At 52.4% G+C, this 14,969-nt stretch overlaps 6 protein-coding genes across 6 annotated transcripts in view; 3 read left to right on the top strand and 3 right to left on the bottom strand.

Moving 5' to 3' along the window:
• GUITHDRAFT_145651 (hypothetical protein) overlaps window positions 1-1,897 on the top strand; it is a gene marked incomplete at both ends in the record, with an annotated part of 5,887 nt that extends 3,990 nt beyond the window's left edge. The window contains 7 exons of the mRNA XM_005823524.1: window positions 36-389; window positions 659-701; window positions 812-906; window positions 1,250-1,297; window positions 1,478-1,546; window positions 1,599-1,632; window positions 1,866-1,897. Coding sequence (XP_005823581.1) covers window positions 36-389; window positions 659-701; window positions 812-906; window positions 1,250-1,297; window positions 1,478-1,546; window positions 1,599-1,632; window positions 1,866-1,897 — 675 coding nt within the window. The remainder of the gene's footprint in view (window positions 1-35; window positions 390-658; window positions 702-811; window positions 907-1,249; window positions 1,298-1,477; window positions 1,547-1,598; window positions 1,633-1,865) is intronic.
• A 604-nt stretch (window positions 1,898-2,501) lies between these two features.
• Window positions 2,502-5,892, bottom strand: GUITHDRAFT_78834 (hypothetical protein; the record flags this gene model as incomplete). Its single annotated transcript, XM_005823523.1, has 6 exons — window positions 2,502-2,726; window positions 3,069-4,106; window positions 4,311-4,349; window positions 4,801-4,922; window positions 5,107-5,161; window positions 5,425-5,892. The coding sequence occupies 6 exons, from the start codon at window positions 5,890-5,892 to the stop codon at window positions 2,502-2,504; spliced, it is 1,947 nt and encodes a 648-aa protein (XP_005823580.1).
• A 3,738-nt stretch (window positions 5,893-9,630) lies between these two features.
• GUITHDRAFT_155206 (hypothetical protein) lies at window positions 9,631-10,483 on the top strand. The gene has a single exon (XM_005823522.1). It carries the CDS (start codon window positions 9,998-10,000, stop codon window positions 10,460-10,462), a length of 465 nt encoding a protein of 154 aa, XP_005823579.1. The 5' UTR covers window positions 9,631-9,997; the 3' UTR covers window positions 10,463-10,483.
• Window positions 10,484-10,513: 30 nt separating this feature from the next.
• On the bottom strand, window positions 10,514-11,189 carry GUITHDRAFT_155205 (hypothetical protein; the record flags this gene model as incomplete). Its single annotated transcript, XM_005823521.1, has 5 exons — window positions 10,514-10,688; window positions 10,738-10,794; window positions 10,859-10,906; window positions 10,954-11,047; window positions 11,101-11,189. 5 exons carry the CDS (start codon window positions 11,184-11,186, stop codon window positions 10,659-10,661), a joined length of 315 nt encoding a protein of 104 aa, XP_005823578.1. The 3' UTR covers window positions 10,514-10,658.
• Window positions 11,190-12,869: 1,680 nt separating this feature from the next.
• Window positions 12,870-13,449, top strand: GUITHDRAFT_165705 (hypothetical protein; the record flags this gene model as incomplete). Its single annotated transcript, XM_005823520.1, has 1 exon — window positions 12,870-13,449. The coding sequence occupies one exon, from the start codon at window positions 12,870-12,872 to the stop codon at window positions 13,341-13,343; it is 474 nt and encodes a 157-aa protein (XP_005823577.1). The 3' UTR covers window positions 13,344-13,449.
• Window positions 13,450-14,527: 1,078 nt separating this feature from the next.
• On the bottom strand, window positions 14,528-14,800 carry GUITHDRAFT_117251 (hypothetical protein; the record flags this gene model as incomplete). Its single annotated transcript, XM_005823519.1, has 1 exon — window positions 14,528-14,800. The coding sequence occupies one exon, from the start codon at window positions 14,798-14,800 to the stop codon at window positions 14,528-14,530; it is 273 nt and encodes a 90-aa protein (XP_005823576.1).
• Window positions 14,801-14,969: the final 169 nt, after the last annotated feature.

Here is a 14,969-nt window from a genome sequence, read left to right as displayed (position 1 = left end):
TTCCCCTCCTCACTTCGTCCTGACTTATCCGACAGACATCTCCCCCAGCCTTCATGGGCATTCTGGTGACATCTGACTGCGTGGCTCCTTTTCTTCTGACTGCTCGAAAGCTCGGAGATGTCATCTTCCGCGCCCTCGTCGTTCACTTCGACCTCACCCACCCGACAGGTAAGAAAACACGCAAGAAGCATAACAAGAAGCATAACAACAAACACAAAAAGAACTTCAACAAGAAGCATAACAATGCACACAACCAGAACCACAACAACAAGAAACATAACCACCATCACCTCGACAAACACAAGAACTTGCATCTTCTGAAAACTTGCAAACAGTCCCTGTTATCGGCCTTGCGCAAAGAAATCGCCAGTACAAACCTGTTCGTCCTGGTAAAAGAAAGTTTGGAAGCTCGCTGAGATGTAACATGGTCCAAACAGGTTCCAATTGGGCGAAACACAAACCAAAACATCATGAGGTTGCTGCTGCTGCTGCTGCTGCTGCTGCTGCTGCTGCTGCTGCTGCTGCTGCTGCTGCTGCTGCTGCTGCTGCTGCTGCTGCTGCTGCTGCTGCTGCTGCTGCTGCTGCTGCTGCTGCTGCTGCTGCTGCTGCTGCTGCTGCCCCTCTGACTGCCTGCCTATCTTTCTCATCCTCTTTGCAGGATTTCGGGATACCCGAGGGTTTTGACGACGGATCGCACACAGGTCACATGTCTCCTCCTCCTCCTCCTCCTCATCCTCCTCCTCCTCCTCTTCCTCCTCCTCTTCCTCCTCCTCTTCCTCCTCCTCTTCCTCCTCCTGAGAGCTCCTACCAGCCTCTGGGGAGATCGACAAGGTTCCTCTCGAGACAGGCTTGCAGACGCAGATCTTCATCAACGTCTCGATAGGTGTTCCTCGACAGACAGTGAAGGTGAGGAAGCAGAGGAGGAAGAAGAATAGAGCAAGGGAAAGAGGAGGAGGAAAAGGGGAAGGAGGAAGGAGGAAGGGGAGGCAGAGGAGGGGAAGGAGGAGGGGGAGGGGGAGGCAGAGGAGGAGGAGGAGGAGGAGGAGGAGGAGGAGGAAGCATTGGGTTGGTTGGGTCTAGTATAATTGCAAAAATTGTGAAGATTTGAAGGACAAGGAGAGGAGTAAAAGAAAAAGAGCAGCAAGAGGAAGGAGGAGGGAGGAGGAGTGGATGGGGGAGGAGGAGGGTCACCCAAGTGAATGATCTCACTGATCTCTTCCTGCTCCTGCTCCTGCTCCTGCTCGTTCAGGTTGTGTTGGACACCGGATCGAGCGTCTTTGCCGTTTTCTGCGACAAGGTGACTTGGCGTATCATGATATTCCGGCCTCTTTCTTGTTGCCATAGTCTCCGTTGTCCTCGTCCTCGTCCTCGTCCCCGTCCCCGTCCCCGTCCTCATCCTCTTCCCTCCTCTGCCTCCTCCATCACTCTTTCTCCTCTCTCCTCCTCCCTCATGACTCATCAGTTTTGTTTCTCGCAGCCTCCAAAGAAAGGGGCGAGGTCATTCGCGCACATCTACCTCCCTCACTTTATCCCCTCCTTCGCCTCGGTGAGCTCAGGTCCTGCATGCTCGCTCTTGACCCGCTCCTCTCCTCTTGCAGGCCAAGTCGTCGCACCGCTCGCCTACTTCGACAGGTGAGAGGAGAGGAAGAGGATGCAGGGAGAGGGGAAGGGAGAGGAGATGGAGGAGAGGAGGATGCCAGAGGAAGGAGGGGAGGGGAGAGGGGGATGGAGAATACGACCGGGTGATGAGAGGAGGGTGGGAAGGTGACAGGGGAGGGAAGGGAAGGGGAAGAGAAGGTATCGAGGGAACGAGGGAGGAAGCAGGAGAAGAGGGAGGAGGTTTCGATCTGATCATAACTCTGCAGGTCATGATGATCACACAGCACATGTAACTTGAGCTCTTTGCCGACGTTGTTGCTGAGATTGACATGGCAGAGGGGAAGAAGAAAGTGGAGGCCATGATGATTTCCTGCATGTTCATCCTCCTCCTCCTCCTCCTCGTCCTCCTCCCTTGGAGCAATCACCCCCCTTTCTTTCCTCCACATTCCCCCGTCCCGCTGTTCCTCCTCTTCTCCTCTGCCTTTTCATACTTTCGGACGTGCTGTCTCTTTACAAGTTGATTTCGAAAGAACAATAAATCTAGTAGAAATCTTGATGTCTACCGACGACATCCCAACTTTCTCCTTGTGATCTACTACCCATTCCCTCCTTTCCCTCTCTCTTCCTTCCTCAGTATCCTGTGTTGTCCCTCCTCTGCCCTCTCCATCCCTCTTGATTCTCCTCTCCCTCCTCCCTCCTGTCTTGCTCGTTCCCTCGCTCCTCTCCCCCAATACTTTCCTCACTCACACAACAAACTATTTATATATCCGTGCTTGTAAAACAATAAGAACACCCGTATCTACTCCACCACCTTCCACCACCTCCTCCTCTCCTCCCTTCCTCTCCCCCTTCTCCCCTCTCCTCCTCCCCTCCCCTCCCCCTTCTCCCTCCTCCTCTCCACCTCAGAAGGGGATGGGCTGATGGAACGGAGGGTCCATCCTCGCCCACTTGAAGATCTCAACGTATCTCTTTGCCGATCGCTCCCACGAGAAGTCTTGCTCCATGCACCTCCGCACGATCCCGGCCCATGCGTCCTTGTGGTTCTTGTACGTGTTGAGCGCGTTCCAAAGGCCGTACTTGAGGCCCTCGGCGTCACAGCAGTCGAACTTCCATCCTGTTCCTGTGTTCTGCGAGGGAGTGAGACGAGGGCGAGAGGAGGGAGGAGGAAGAAGTAAGGGAGGAAGGGAGGAAGAAGTACGGAGTAGGGAGTAGTGAGGGAGGGAGAGAGGAGGGAGGAGAGAGGAGGGAGGAGGGAGGAGGGAGGAGGGAGGAGGGAGGAGGGAGGAGGGGGAGAATCGAGGGGGAGAATGTAACGAAAAGAAGAGAGAATGGAGAGAGATGTGGAGGAGGCGACAAGGAGGGAGGGAGGAGAGGGAGGGAGAGAGGAGGGAGGAGAGAGGAGGGAGGAGGGAGGAGGGAGGGAGGGAGGGAGGGAGGGAGGGAGGGAGGGAGGGAGGAATTTCCTTTACCTGGAAGGGGTCGTACTGTATCACAGAATCTTTCAACCCTCCCGTGGCATGCACTACCGGCACAGTCCCGTACCTCTGCGCATACATCTGCGGGAGGCCGCAGGGCTCGTACCTGGAGGGCATGAGAATGATATCTGCTGCTGCTATGATCTTGTGCTCGAGCTCGGAGGTGAAGCCTACGAAACCAGCCACCCTCCCCTTGTTGTGGTTCTCCGCGTCTCTCAGAAACCTTGCGTACTTCTCGTCTCCCGTCCCCATCATGACCACCTGCACGTACCCCGTGACTCCGGCATGGTCGCCGTTCATGAGCCAGGGGAAGATCGACTCGATCACATCGATACCCTTCTGGTACGCAAGGCGCCCGATGAAGGCGACGATGGGGATGTTGGGGTCCTCCCTCAGCCCCATGCAGTTCTGCAGGTGGAGCTTGCAGGATCGCTTGCCCGTCGTGTCGTCCTTGTTGAAGAAGTTGTCGTACCCCTGGCACTTGGCAGAGAGGAAGCGATCGGTCTCAGGGTTCCACTCGTCACAGTCGATGCCATTGAGAACTCCGTCAAGGTGCGGGAAGCGTCCTCTGCACGTGTCCTGCAGTCCCCATCCTCCCTCCACAGTGATGATCTCGTCCCTGTAGCTCGGCGACACCGTCACGACCCTGTCCGCCATCTCGATCCCTCCCTTGAGCAGCTTGATCTGCCGGTCGTGGAACAGCTTGTCGTAGTAGGCGCCGTCGGGCAGTCCCAGGTCGTGCGGATCGACGACTGGGAAGTTTCCGCAGTAGCCCATGTTGTGGATATCGAAGACTGTGCGAGCTTGCTTGTAGCAGCCGTACCTCCGGTAGTGCGATGTCATGATCAAGGGGACAAGTCCCACCATCCAGTCGTTGACCAGGAAGATGACGTCATCTCCGTACACCGACCCGTCGCACTCCACGGAGAACGGGGCCTCTAGCGCCGCCCATGACAAGAGCGCGAACCTCATCAGATCGTCGTTGTGCCCATACATGCCGTGCCTCTGCGCTCCAGCGTCAACCCCTCTCCTCTCCTCCTCCCCTCTCCCCGTCAACTCCTCCTCCTTCAATCCTTCTCTCTCCTCGCACTTTCCTCCCTTCTCAATCCTTCTGCTCCCCCCTCCCCCTTCTTCCTCATCATCCTCCTCATTCCTGTCCTCCCCATTCTCCTCCCTTTTCTCCCCCTTCTATTCTGCGCTTCTCTGCCCTCCTCGATCGTCCAGAGTTCTACTGACCTCGTAGCAGCCTTGCTGTACGAAGATATGGTCCACACCCTGCAGCTAGGTCAGACCTTCCCTGTTTTGCTTCCCATGATTCAAGAGAAAGGAGAGCCGAGGGGACTAGATGCCAAGAAGACAAGAGAGGTGAAGAAGACAGGAGTAAAGCGGAGAGGAGAGGAGAGGAGAGGAGAGGAGAGGAGAGGAGAGGAGGAGATAGAAGGAGCAAGGTGGACGGAAGGCAGGAGAGGAGAGACGAGACGAGAAGGGTAGAGACGGGGATGGGAGGGGAGGGGAGAGGACAAAGGGGAGGGGAGGAGGGGAAGGAAGAGAACAGAGGGGAGGGGAGGAGAGAGGAGGGGAGGGGAGGAGATTGGAAAAGAAAGGTTGATACTAAAGTGCAAGAGGGGAGAAGAGGCTTTTGAACAACCAAGGAGGGAATGGGGAAGACGATGTGGGGCAGGGTGACGTGACTTACGCGTGCTGGCTGCGTCTCAGTTGCCGGAACAGTCTCCCTGAACTTGCGAAAATATTCGATCCTGAGCTTCTGCTTGAACAGGCCAAACTCCTTCCAGACACTGCCAAGAGTCATCACTACGTTGCCAAGCTTATCCTTTCCTACTCCCATTCCTCCCTCCCCCCCCTTCTTTCCTCCGCATTCTCTTGCTCCCCCCCTCCAAGTCCTTGTGTCTTCCTGCTCCTGCTCCTGCTCCTGCTCCTGCTCCTGCTCCTGCTCCTGCTCCTGCTCCTGCCCTGTTCCGCCTCCTCCTCCTCCTCGCTTCGTCTCACCCGGTGTACTGGGCTCCTTCATAACGCCAGTAAAGAGGAGCGACGGTCATCACGCGATGACCCATGCGAGACAGCGCAACCTTGTAACCGCAAGTCAATGGATATAGGGTGAGTCTTCACTTCCAGCAGGAGCGTTGGAGCAGTAAGGCGAAGATGAGAGGGAGACGACGACGACGACGACAATGATGATGATGATGATGATGGAGATGATGATGATGATGATGATGATCAAGAAGAAGAAGAAGAGGATGATGATCATGATGATGATGATGATAGGTTTCGGTCGAAGGGATGAAAGTGCTGATGGAAGAGCTGACATGTGGGAGGAGGAACAGGAACTCACTCCAAGCTTATCGCAAACGTCAGCAAGTCCTCCAGACTTGGAGAAGGGAGCGACTTCAGAGGAGACGATCACAATCTTGAGTCTCTCCTCAGGAGGGAGCACTTGCTCTGTCGGCTCTACAGGCTTGCTGTCCTTGGCAAGCGCTGCCTCGATCTTCTTCTGGATGCTCTCAACAGGAGGAGTCTTCGATTCTTCCGGCTCGGGAGCCTTGTCCGCAGCCTCCGTCAGCGTCACGTCGTTCAGGCATGAGTAGGACGCCGTGCGCGTGGGCTTGAAACTGCCCAGCCCGTAGCTCTTGGCGAGCTTGTCGTAGCTCGCTGCCAAGTCCGCCACCTGCCTCTCCAGCTGGGAGTTCGCTCCCAGAATCTTCTTGAGCCGCGACTTGGCGTCGTCGAGCCGCTCGTTGCTAAAGTTCTTCTTTACTCCCGTGTTGCCGTCGTTTCCTCCCCGCAGGCTCAACCTTCTCATCCTCCCCCATCCTCCTCCCTGCTGCATGCGATCGTGAGCCAACAGTGAGCTGCGGTAAGCTAGTACCGAAGTGTGCAACCCGCTGCAGCTGCCGATGACTGCCAGCGCCACAAGCAGCAGCTTCATTGCGCTGCAGGAAAAGAGCTTCAACAAAACAGATACAGTTCAAGATGCATCCTTGGCATGCTACAAGCCTGTGTTCACTATCCTACCTACACTAAGGTACACTGCTAAGCAGCTACGAAACGAGTGATTGAACATGAGAACGATGATCCATAAACCCCAAATCCCAAACCAGGCACCGTTCAGCTATATTGTATTCTTGCTTTTCGCATGCATTCTCGTTCTTTGAGAACCGTTGTGCCAAAGAGGTTTATCGAGACATCTCAGACAAGCAGGAGCTACTTGCTTGCAGCATCTCAGACAAGCAGGAGCTACTTGCTTGCAGCATCTCAGACAAGCAGGAGCTACTCGCTTGCAGTTGCTACTTTCAAGCGCGTCCATAACTGGAACATTGCTTGTTTGGTCTTATGACATGAGTGAGACTCTCTGGATTGAGATGTTTTTCAGAGCATGCACATCTCTGATCAGAGCATGCATATCTACTCGAGATCAGCGTAACTAAATGATGACTGAGTTTGCGGGCAGGATTCCTTTGTGATCCATTGGTCCATACCTCTGAATCTTGCGTTTCTAATTGTTTCACTTCTTTGCCCAATTTCCAATAACCTACCATTTGCTCCTTATCGGGCATTGTTTTCTTTCCTAATCATCTAACAACCTTTCCTTTCTGTCTTTCTCACTTCATCTTCATCCATTTGCTTGCATGAATTATCGCTCTCCTCGCTCTCCCTTACCTGCATCTTTCCGACGCCATGGCGGCTTCGATACTACCTTCCGATACTGTTTTCAATGCAATACTACCCTACCCTTTTCCTTCAATTTGGAGTTGATATCACCGGTATATGGATGACCCCATTGCATCCCACCCCACCCCCATGGAAGATCCTAACTTTGACTATATCACCACCCTTGGAGGGTTGGGAATGTACCCACCCCAGAAATTTGAGTCATTAAGAAATGAGAAGATAAAGACTGAAATAATTTCAATTGCAATTCAAGTATTTCAGTACATGTCCCTATGATAGGGACCCATAAGCTTTCTGTACCCCCAATCATTTTATTTTGAACCCCCTGTCTACTCGCCACTGCCTTTATACCTCGAAGGTCTTCACGTTCGTAGTCAATATTAGTGACATTATCTTGACTATAGACCTTGCGCCCCCCATAAAAGACGTCAGCACGGCACTGCAGTGGCCCGCCGGCGGGCGCGGCCGGCCGGGCGGCCCAGTGGTGACGGTGGGGGCCCGGTCACCGGCGGAGTCACAGCAGTTGGCAGGATTGGGTTTGGTTCTCGCTGTCTTTTCTCTTCTCGCCGTTTGGCCCTGTGCGACAGTGTCAGGGTCAAGCCTCCTAGTCTCTCCTGATTGTCCTCGTACTGATCTTTAACTTAACTTTGAGTAAAGGCACAAGGCCCTTCAATGCTGAACTTCACTCAGCCTTCAAGGCTTACCGACTCGGTCCGAGTCCGCCCGGGCCGCCCGGCCGGTGCCAGGTACGCCGGTCGCCCCGGGCCCGGCCCCGGCGGCCAGCCGCTCAGTGCAGCAAGCTGAGGCTGGTCGGAGGCCTCCGGCCTGACTCAGTGAGGCTGCGGCCGCTCAGTGCTGGCCTCGCGGCTAGTTCCAAGTTTAGCGGCCCCGGGGGCCGCAGTGAAGCACGGCGCCGCGGGCCCGGCCCGGGGCCGGGCCGGTGTGACCCATCCGGGCCCGCCCCCGGCACTGAGCCTGCCAGTGCCGGCCGCCGCCTGAGTCAAGGCGGTGGAGTCCCGGTCCGAGGCCCTCGCCCGGCCGGGCGCCCGCGCCCCCGGGGGCCGGGCCCTGGCAGCCTGGCCCACCGTCGTGACTGCCAGGCCGCTCGCGGCGGCGCGGCCCGGAGCCAGTGGCCGCCGCCGGCCGCCGGGCGGTCCCGGCGGCCCCCCCCGGCCCAGCCCGGCGGCCGGCCCCCCGTGTCAGGCTACCGGCGGTTGACCGCCGGCCGCGCGGGCGGCGCCCGGCCGACCACGCCAACTCAGTGCCACAGTGCCATCCGCCCCACTGTCACTGCCGTAATCGGACCGGTACTAAAAACCTGTACGAGGGCCGCTGGGCTTGGGAGTGCCGAACTCATGCAATTTCGTTTTCTCTCCCTCCATGAAACGAGAATGCTTGGGATAATCTTCTGAAAAGGCTGACGTTCCCTTCCCGATGTCCGGAGGGCCACCCCCGGGGCCTGCCGGGGGGTCTGTTCCTTGATCCGAAGGGACTCAGCAACCTTTTATGTGTCTATCAAAAACCATTTTTACCTGTCCCCTGTACTCGAAACCACTCCATTTCATAGATTCTTCTTTTCAAAGATATTACGTAGTAAACAATTGAAAGCAAAAGGTACCTCCCACCCCCCCTCCCACCCCCCTCTACATCTACTTTACTTGAAATGCAACTGAAGCCCCGGGTAGGTCATGATGGCATACGGTATTCTCCTCCGACAAGTTCCTTATCGCTCCCTGGTGGGTAGTCGCAGTCTAGGGGGTTGTAGGTGATGGTGGGTGGGTGGGTGGGATACGGGTGGGAAACCTCCGAGCAATGGGATGGAGCTAAGGTGGTGGGGATACATTTTAAAATAAAGGTGACATGCGCTTTTATAAGGTCGGCTGATTTGCTGGGGTGGGTGGGAGGAAAATGAGGATTGGTTAGGGGTATATTGTTTTTATGGTAGGGTGCAAACATTTGTTCAATTCTATGAAGTCTGGACAGGTAGGGTAGTGATATATTGTTATACCTGGTGGGGGCTCCCATAGTTTTTCATTCAAGGTGGGTACATGTAGAATTAGGGGTAGGGTACGAAGAGTCGCATAGCGGAGGTAGGGTAGAGTATCCTGATATCCTACGGGTTAACAAATACGGACTGCACTACCCATACTACCCACCCCAACAGGACAATACAGTACATGTACCCACAAATGATTCCTCACTCAACTCACGTACCCCCCTTTTCCAGTTTTTTGACCCCACAAATTGTAGACTTCCTGCCCGATGGCAAGTACCCCCGTGACATATCTGAAATACCACCCCACCCCCAGGAACTCTTTCCTTTATGAATGGCCTAAAACTTGTTTTAAAAACCATTTAGCGAGCGGCGGGATACCCAAAGGAGGTCTACCACCCCACCGTACCCACACTCGTTATTTGGTACCACCCCTAATTTCCTTCTAGAAACACCTTACCCCTTTATGTACCTTGAAGACCACCCGCTCGTAGCTACAATCTGCTTACCTGTTCCCTCCCACCCCACCCCTTTATAAACTTTAAAGTACCCCTACCCACCATTGTCCCAAACAGTATGCCTGACCCGTTAACATGTTTGACCAAATCAGCATGAATGCCCCCCACAACCCCTCAACCGTCCAACTGGGACCCCTACCCTCAAAAAGGCTCACATCCCGTCCGAAAGTACCCCACCTTCACGTGAAACCTGTTTCATTATGGTAGGGGTAGTAGTGCCCGTCCAGTGGTCAAGCACTACCCCTTACCCCTTTTGGCTTACAATAGAGACCACCCTACCCTAGTGCTTTACTGGAAATTAACCCCTGGTCAACAGAACACATGCTGATCTTGTAAAAGAGTCCCCCCGACAGAACCCACACGCGCGCCACACAGTTGCTAATAGCAAGCACTCCCAGACACCTGTGTTCCTCAACCACCACCTCCTCCTCCCTTCCTCCTCCCTTCCTCTTCACTTACTCTTCCTTCTGAGCCCTCTCCTCCTCCTACTCCTCCTCTTGAATACTCCCGTTCCGCTTCACTTTTCTGCCTCCAAATAATTGTAATCTGTTGTTGCGGTTCATAGTTTGCATTTATCAACCTTATTTTGGAATTTCGCTGCCTGTGCACTCTCAAAGCTGAAGCATAATAAGCTTATATCTGCCGTCTGCAAACAACTCGCCTACTTATATCCACGTCAACCAGTCTCGCTGTTTCTTGGATAGGATTTCCTATTTTGAGACGACATGACTCAGCCGAATTTCAAGAAACGGAGAACAGGGAATCATTTATCAGAATGGAAACCGGGCATTGCTCTCAGACAGGAAGACGATCTGCAGCTTCCAAATGTAGCTGCGCTCAGAAAAACCTCGTTACTCTTCAACGAACTCCGCAGCGAGGTTTACAATGTACTGAGAAGACGTCACAACAGGTTTGAAACTGAACGGGCTATTTCCAAACAAATCGCGGAGAGGAATCCATTGACGCAAAAGAGTGAAGCTAGTGATACTGACTCAAATCCCCACTCACCAGAAACAGAAACGGTCGACCAGAATGCTAGATCCAACAAAGTCACCCCAAACCTTCACCCGATCCCTGTATGCGTGAAAGGGTTGGAAGTGGAACCGAAAGACGCGGACAACAAGAATGGCATCAGTTACATGTGTGTGGAAGGCGACATATCGACAGAACTCCCCCCTATATCTCTCTAATAAAGCTCCCTCAGCGCCTTGCAAGCGAGCCAGACTCCTGATACCATGGCATGTAGGTTCAGCTTTTTATTTCACATGCCCAAAATGCATGAGAGATATGATGTTTGAGATTGCACGGCAAAGTGAGCCTGTAGCGTTCGCTTCTAATTCGTTTCGCCGAGTCCTTCTAGCACGCAAGCTCATGTGTGATTCAAATCTAATGCTTGACATAGGGTTGATCCCAAATCTGTGAAACGGTGTCATGTTGATATCTGGGCCAACAGCCCATCTGCTACCTCATGTGGTACAGGAAGGTTTCTCTGCCACTTGGTTCCTCCTGGCATCTCGGGGAGCTGAACATTAAAAATCAGGACAACTTTCTTGTGACCGTTCCTGACAAGGCGATCGAAGCCTTACAATATAAGGATCTGGATGGGCGTACTTCTTAAGCCGAGCCTCACCAGCCTGTTTGCATAGTTAGGGGTGAGATCTGCGATAGCTGAGAGAGTGACCTTCAAAAGGTCCTCCGCATACGCAATGTTGGGTTCGTGCCTGTGCCTCTCAATCTGGTTTCTCACCTGAATGGCTTGCTCAGACAGAACTTCTCTGCACAAGATAGTCAAATCAGGTCTTTCATCCGGTAAAAGATCATCTTTCACCTGTCGACAACCCAGTCCATAAGAGTTTTGATTGCTCGGCGATAAAGCCTACAAACTCTTGCTTTGTGAGCAACCGTGTAGGACATCCCTGACACGAACGCTTCAGAGACAATACATAACCGTGCGTCGATTCCATCATATCATACTTGAAAGAAAAAAAACATGCTAAAGAGGGTGTTTGCCAAAAAAAAAAATCACAAGATGAAAAACGGCATCAGGTTTTCAGAGGCAAATAGCGTTGTGAGTTTGAGAATCAAAATCTATGGGTTTGTTCTCGGTCAATTTTGAAAATTGATATACACCCTGTGTTGTCAATATCTCTCCAAGGCACGAACTGATCGGCTTTTTGTAGTCCACAAAATGAAATGCGCCATGCTGAACACTGCATGGACATGGTACAATTATGCCAAGGATTCAGATATCATAACGATATACACAAAAGATAAACGAATTTGATGAAGCAATCGAGCATAGTAACAGGTTTGTCAGAACACTACATGGACGACAGGCATTCTGCTCGTCAAGAATTACCAACGTGATATTTTCCATGGGACACAAAATGCAAGAGGAAGAGCAAAGATAGCTCTTCCAAACAAGCATGTTGTCGTCCGCACCCTCATCTAGAAAATAATTTGTACCATCGTTACACGTATCGCCCACTCGTTCCTTCGGTGTTGTTGCGAGCCCATAGCGACCCTCCATCTCACAAAGGCTCAAACACATCATAACACTTTCTACACCATCCAGTTTCTCTCGCGCTGTTCTTGTTGGGATGTTATTGTTTTATCTTCGCATTTCGGACCTTTCTTGCTCATCCTCCCTTCCACCTCCCTCCCCCCCCCTCAACCCCCCTCTTCCTCCGCACATGGCAAGCCATCTCGGCTGCCTCTCTCAACTCTGCATCACCCTACCCTATAGAAGAAAGTTTGGGGATCTGGAATTGGTATACAGGATGTAGAGAACATTTCAATTCTGAGGCAAAAACAAATTCTACAGTGAAGAGCCAACCACCCACCCACCCATCCACCCATCAAATAGTTCCAACGATATTGTAACGGCCTTGCAACGTAATAAGCTCCGCTCAGCACTCGATCGCCCGGCCGGACTCCGGGACTCAGGAGTCCAAGCTGCCAGCTGAGCTGTCCGGCGGCCGGGCCGGGCCCGGGGCCGGGCGGTGTTAGTAAGTTCGCCGGAACTCCGTTCAACCGTTGAAGGTGACGGAATACAAGTTTGTTAGACTTGTACTAGCCTTCAACTTAGTCACGCAGATATCACATCGACCTTAGTTGCAACAAGACAGTTTTTGCTCAAGACCGACTCGAGTTTAATGCACCGTGCAATTCTGAGTCTGGTTTTGTGACAAAACCAGAATTGAGGAGCACATGAGAGATAGACTGCATGCTAGTATGTGAAACCCCAGCATCCGATCCAGACATCCGGGCGATTGAGAAGACCTCAGCAAGACGGCTACTGAGGAAGGTCTCCGGGAGTCCTCGGAAGTTCGTCGACGGCAGTACGGTAGTACGCCGCCGCGAGTCCCGCCAAGCCTCCGATGTGACTGAGTCACTGGGCCCGGAGCTTGCTGAGGGCCGGGCTTAACTTCCTGGGCGTCACGGCGGGCGAAGTTTCAAAAGTACTGGACTTTTATTTTCAATGCTTAATTTCAAAACAACTCCTAGCGTGGAGTAAAGCAATATACCCTCATCACCCTGAAAAAGACTCTCTTGGACAAATTGCGCGTTTTCAGTGGGTCACGTGAACAACATTACATGTATCTAGAATATTCTGGAAGTAAAGTAACAGGGTCGCTGGTCACGATGGGACGTTCAAGGAGACTGGCCAGCGTGACGACCAACACGCACGCGATGTCGGAGGCGATGAACAATGCGACACAGTCGCCAAGACATGCCGACGCCATGAAAAATGCGGACGATCAGTACTTGTCGAAGACAATGAGAGAGTACAAGAACATCCACGTGCTTGCTGAGCATGCGCTCATGGGGGTTCAAAAGATCGACCTTCAGATCCCTTTGCTTTACACTGAAGAAGAGACTGAGAATCTCAGAGGGCTCCACGAGACTCTCAGGAAGTGCAAGTCAGAGGACAGCATCTGCTCTATGAAGCCGAAGCCGAAATGGGAGGATACGGTCAATCCTGTCCTGCTTATGCTGCTTTTTGTCAACATCTTAATGTTCTCAGTGATGCTTTTGATGGCCCTTTTGCCCCGCCAGCACAGCGTGTAATTCTAGACCTGCAATCATGCGAATGACCAACTCTCTGATCCCGCCTGATCTTTCTACCTTTCTTTACTCGTTTGTAGACTAGTAATTTAATGAAATCTTGCAAAACTACTTTCTGCTGCTTGCTCTTTGTTCTTGCCCATGCAACATGTTATTTACCCCTGCTTGCGCCCTGTCTTGAACGAAGAAACGTTTCTTGCACCTCAACCGACTCTATGGTGTTTCTTTAACATCGATGGAGGTTTTATTGCTGGTCAGCAACAGATTTCGCGGTTGACAGCCTTTGGCGAACAGATTTCGTATCAACAAGCTTTTTTGAAGAGCGCTCGAGATTCCAGAGCTTTTGTACGTGTTTGTGATCGGACATGTCTTGGAGCCATTGCTAGTCGAGTTTGAGATCAGCGCACTGTCAGATGATCGGATCGAAGATAGTTGTTCCAGAGACTTCGTGAAATTGTTGCCTTGTCTGACACTGACAAATTGTGTTGGAGATTCTTTCTTGTTTTAACCTGTTCCAACTATTAACAGTGCCCAACTTTCTATTGTAGCCGTTGTCTTTCGTGCATTTCTTGTTTTTTAGCCTTTCAGCAAATTCATTGATATGCTATTTGGCGTCATGCGTGCCAGTATAATGCTTATATTGCAGGACAAATAAGAGAAATGTGATTCTATTGCAGGACAAAACAAGAGAAATGATGCTATTCCAAACAAGCTGTCAAGTATCATGCTGTCTCTGAACAACAACTGTTGGAATGTTATCTGTTCTTCTCCATTGATGACTAGAAGCGGGGGGCTTCTGTCTACGACCATCATGGTAGTAACGAAGTTGCAAACAAATGCCTTTTGGCCTCGAATAACTCGCCCCCACTTCTTTGGTCTCTTTTCTCTTGCACGGCTTTTCAATGCCCTTATCCATTGCTGTTTCTCGCCGCTTCGAGGAGCACACCCAGTAAGTGTCATGTAGATAGTCGACTTTGAAATGTTTGTGGGAATTCCACTAGAACGCACTTTCCATTGATCGCAAAAACAAACAATTACAGTAGCATTCTTTATTGTATAAAAACATCACGTTAATAGCCTGTATGGTACATCCTACCTGATCACTACCCTCTCTGTACACCGCTGTCTTCTCAAAAACAGCATTCTACTTATACATCCCGCTCTAGCATACCCGCGCACTCCCTCTGCTAGTGGATCATCCCCATCGCTACTCCCATGGCTCCCACAAGTATCGTCGACGCCACGTTCATGCACAGCACCCACGCCGCTGCCCTGATCATGTTGCGGTCGCACGAGGAGAGGCTGCGCTGATCAACACGAGACGGCCTTGCGAAGCAGGCCTTCTCCTCCTCGGGGGAGTAGGAGACGGGGATGTGGAGGTCGACGGGCTGATAGCCGAGGAGAGGGTGGAGGGCGAGGAAGTGAATGCTCTTGGTCTCGAGGGCTCTGGCGGTGGTCATGGTGGCAAGGGGAGGAGGTTGGGAAGGCGTCGGGAGGGAGGTAGAGGTTTTTCTGTGGATCTTACAGTGGTAGTTTACTACAAGTTTAGATCTCTTGAGATGTCATCTCAGCGTCAGCTTCTTGAAAGCATTCGAGAAGCTTCCTTCGTACAGTAAAGACCCTGTAAGA

This window comes from Guillardia theta (genome assembly GCF_000315625.1).
Source record: "Guillardia theta CCMP2712 unplaced genomic scaffold GUITHscaffold_107, whole genome shotgun sequence".
NCBI classification, from domain to species: domain Eukaryota; class Cryptophyceae; order Pyrenomonadales; family Geminigeraceae; genus Guillardia; species Guillardia theta.
The sequence above is the reverse complement of the archived record's forward strand: the minus strand, read 5'-3'. Positions and strand labels throughout refer to the sequence as shown.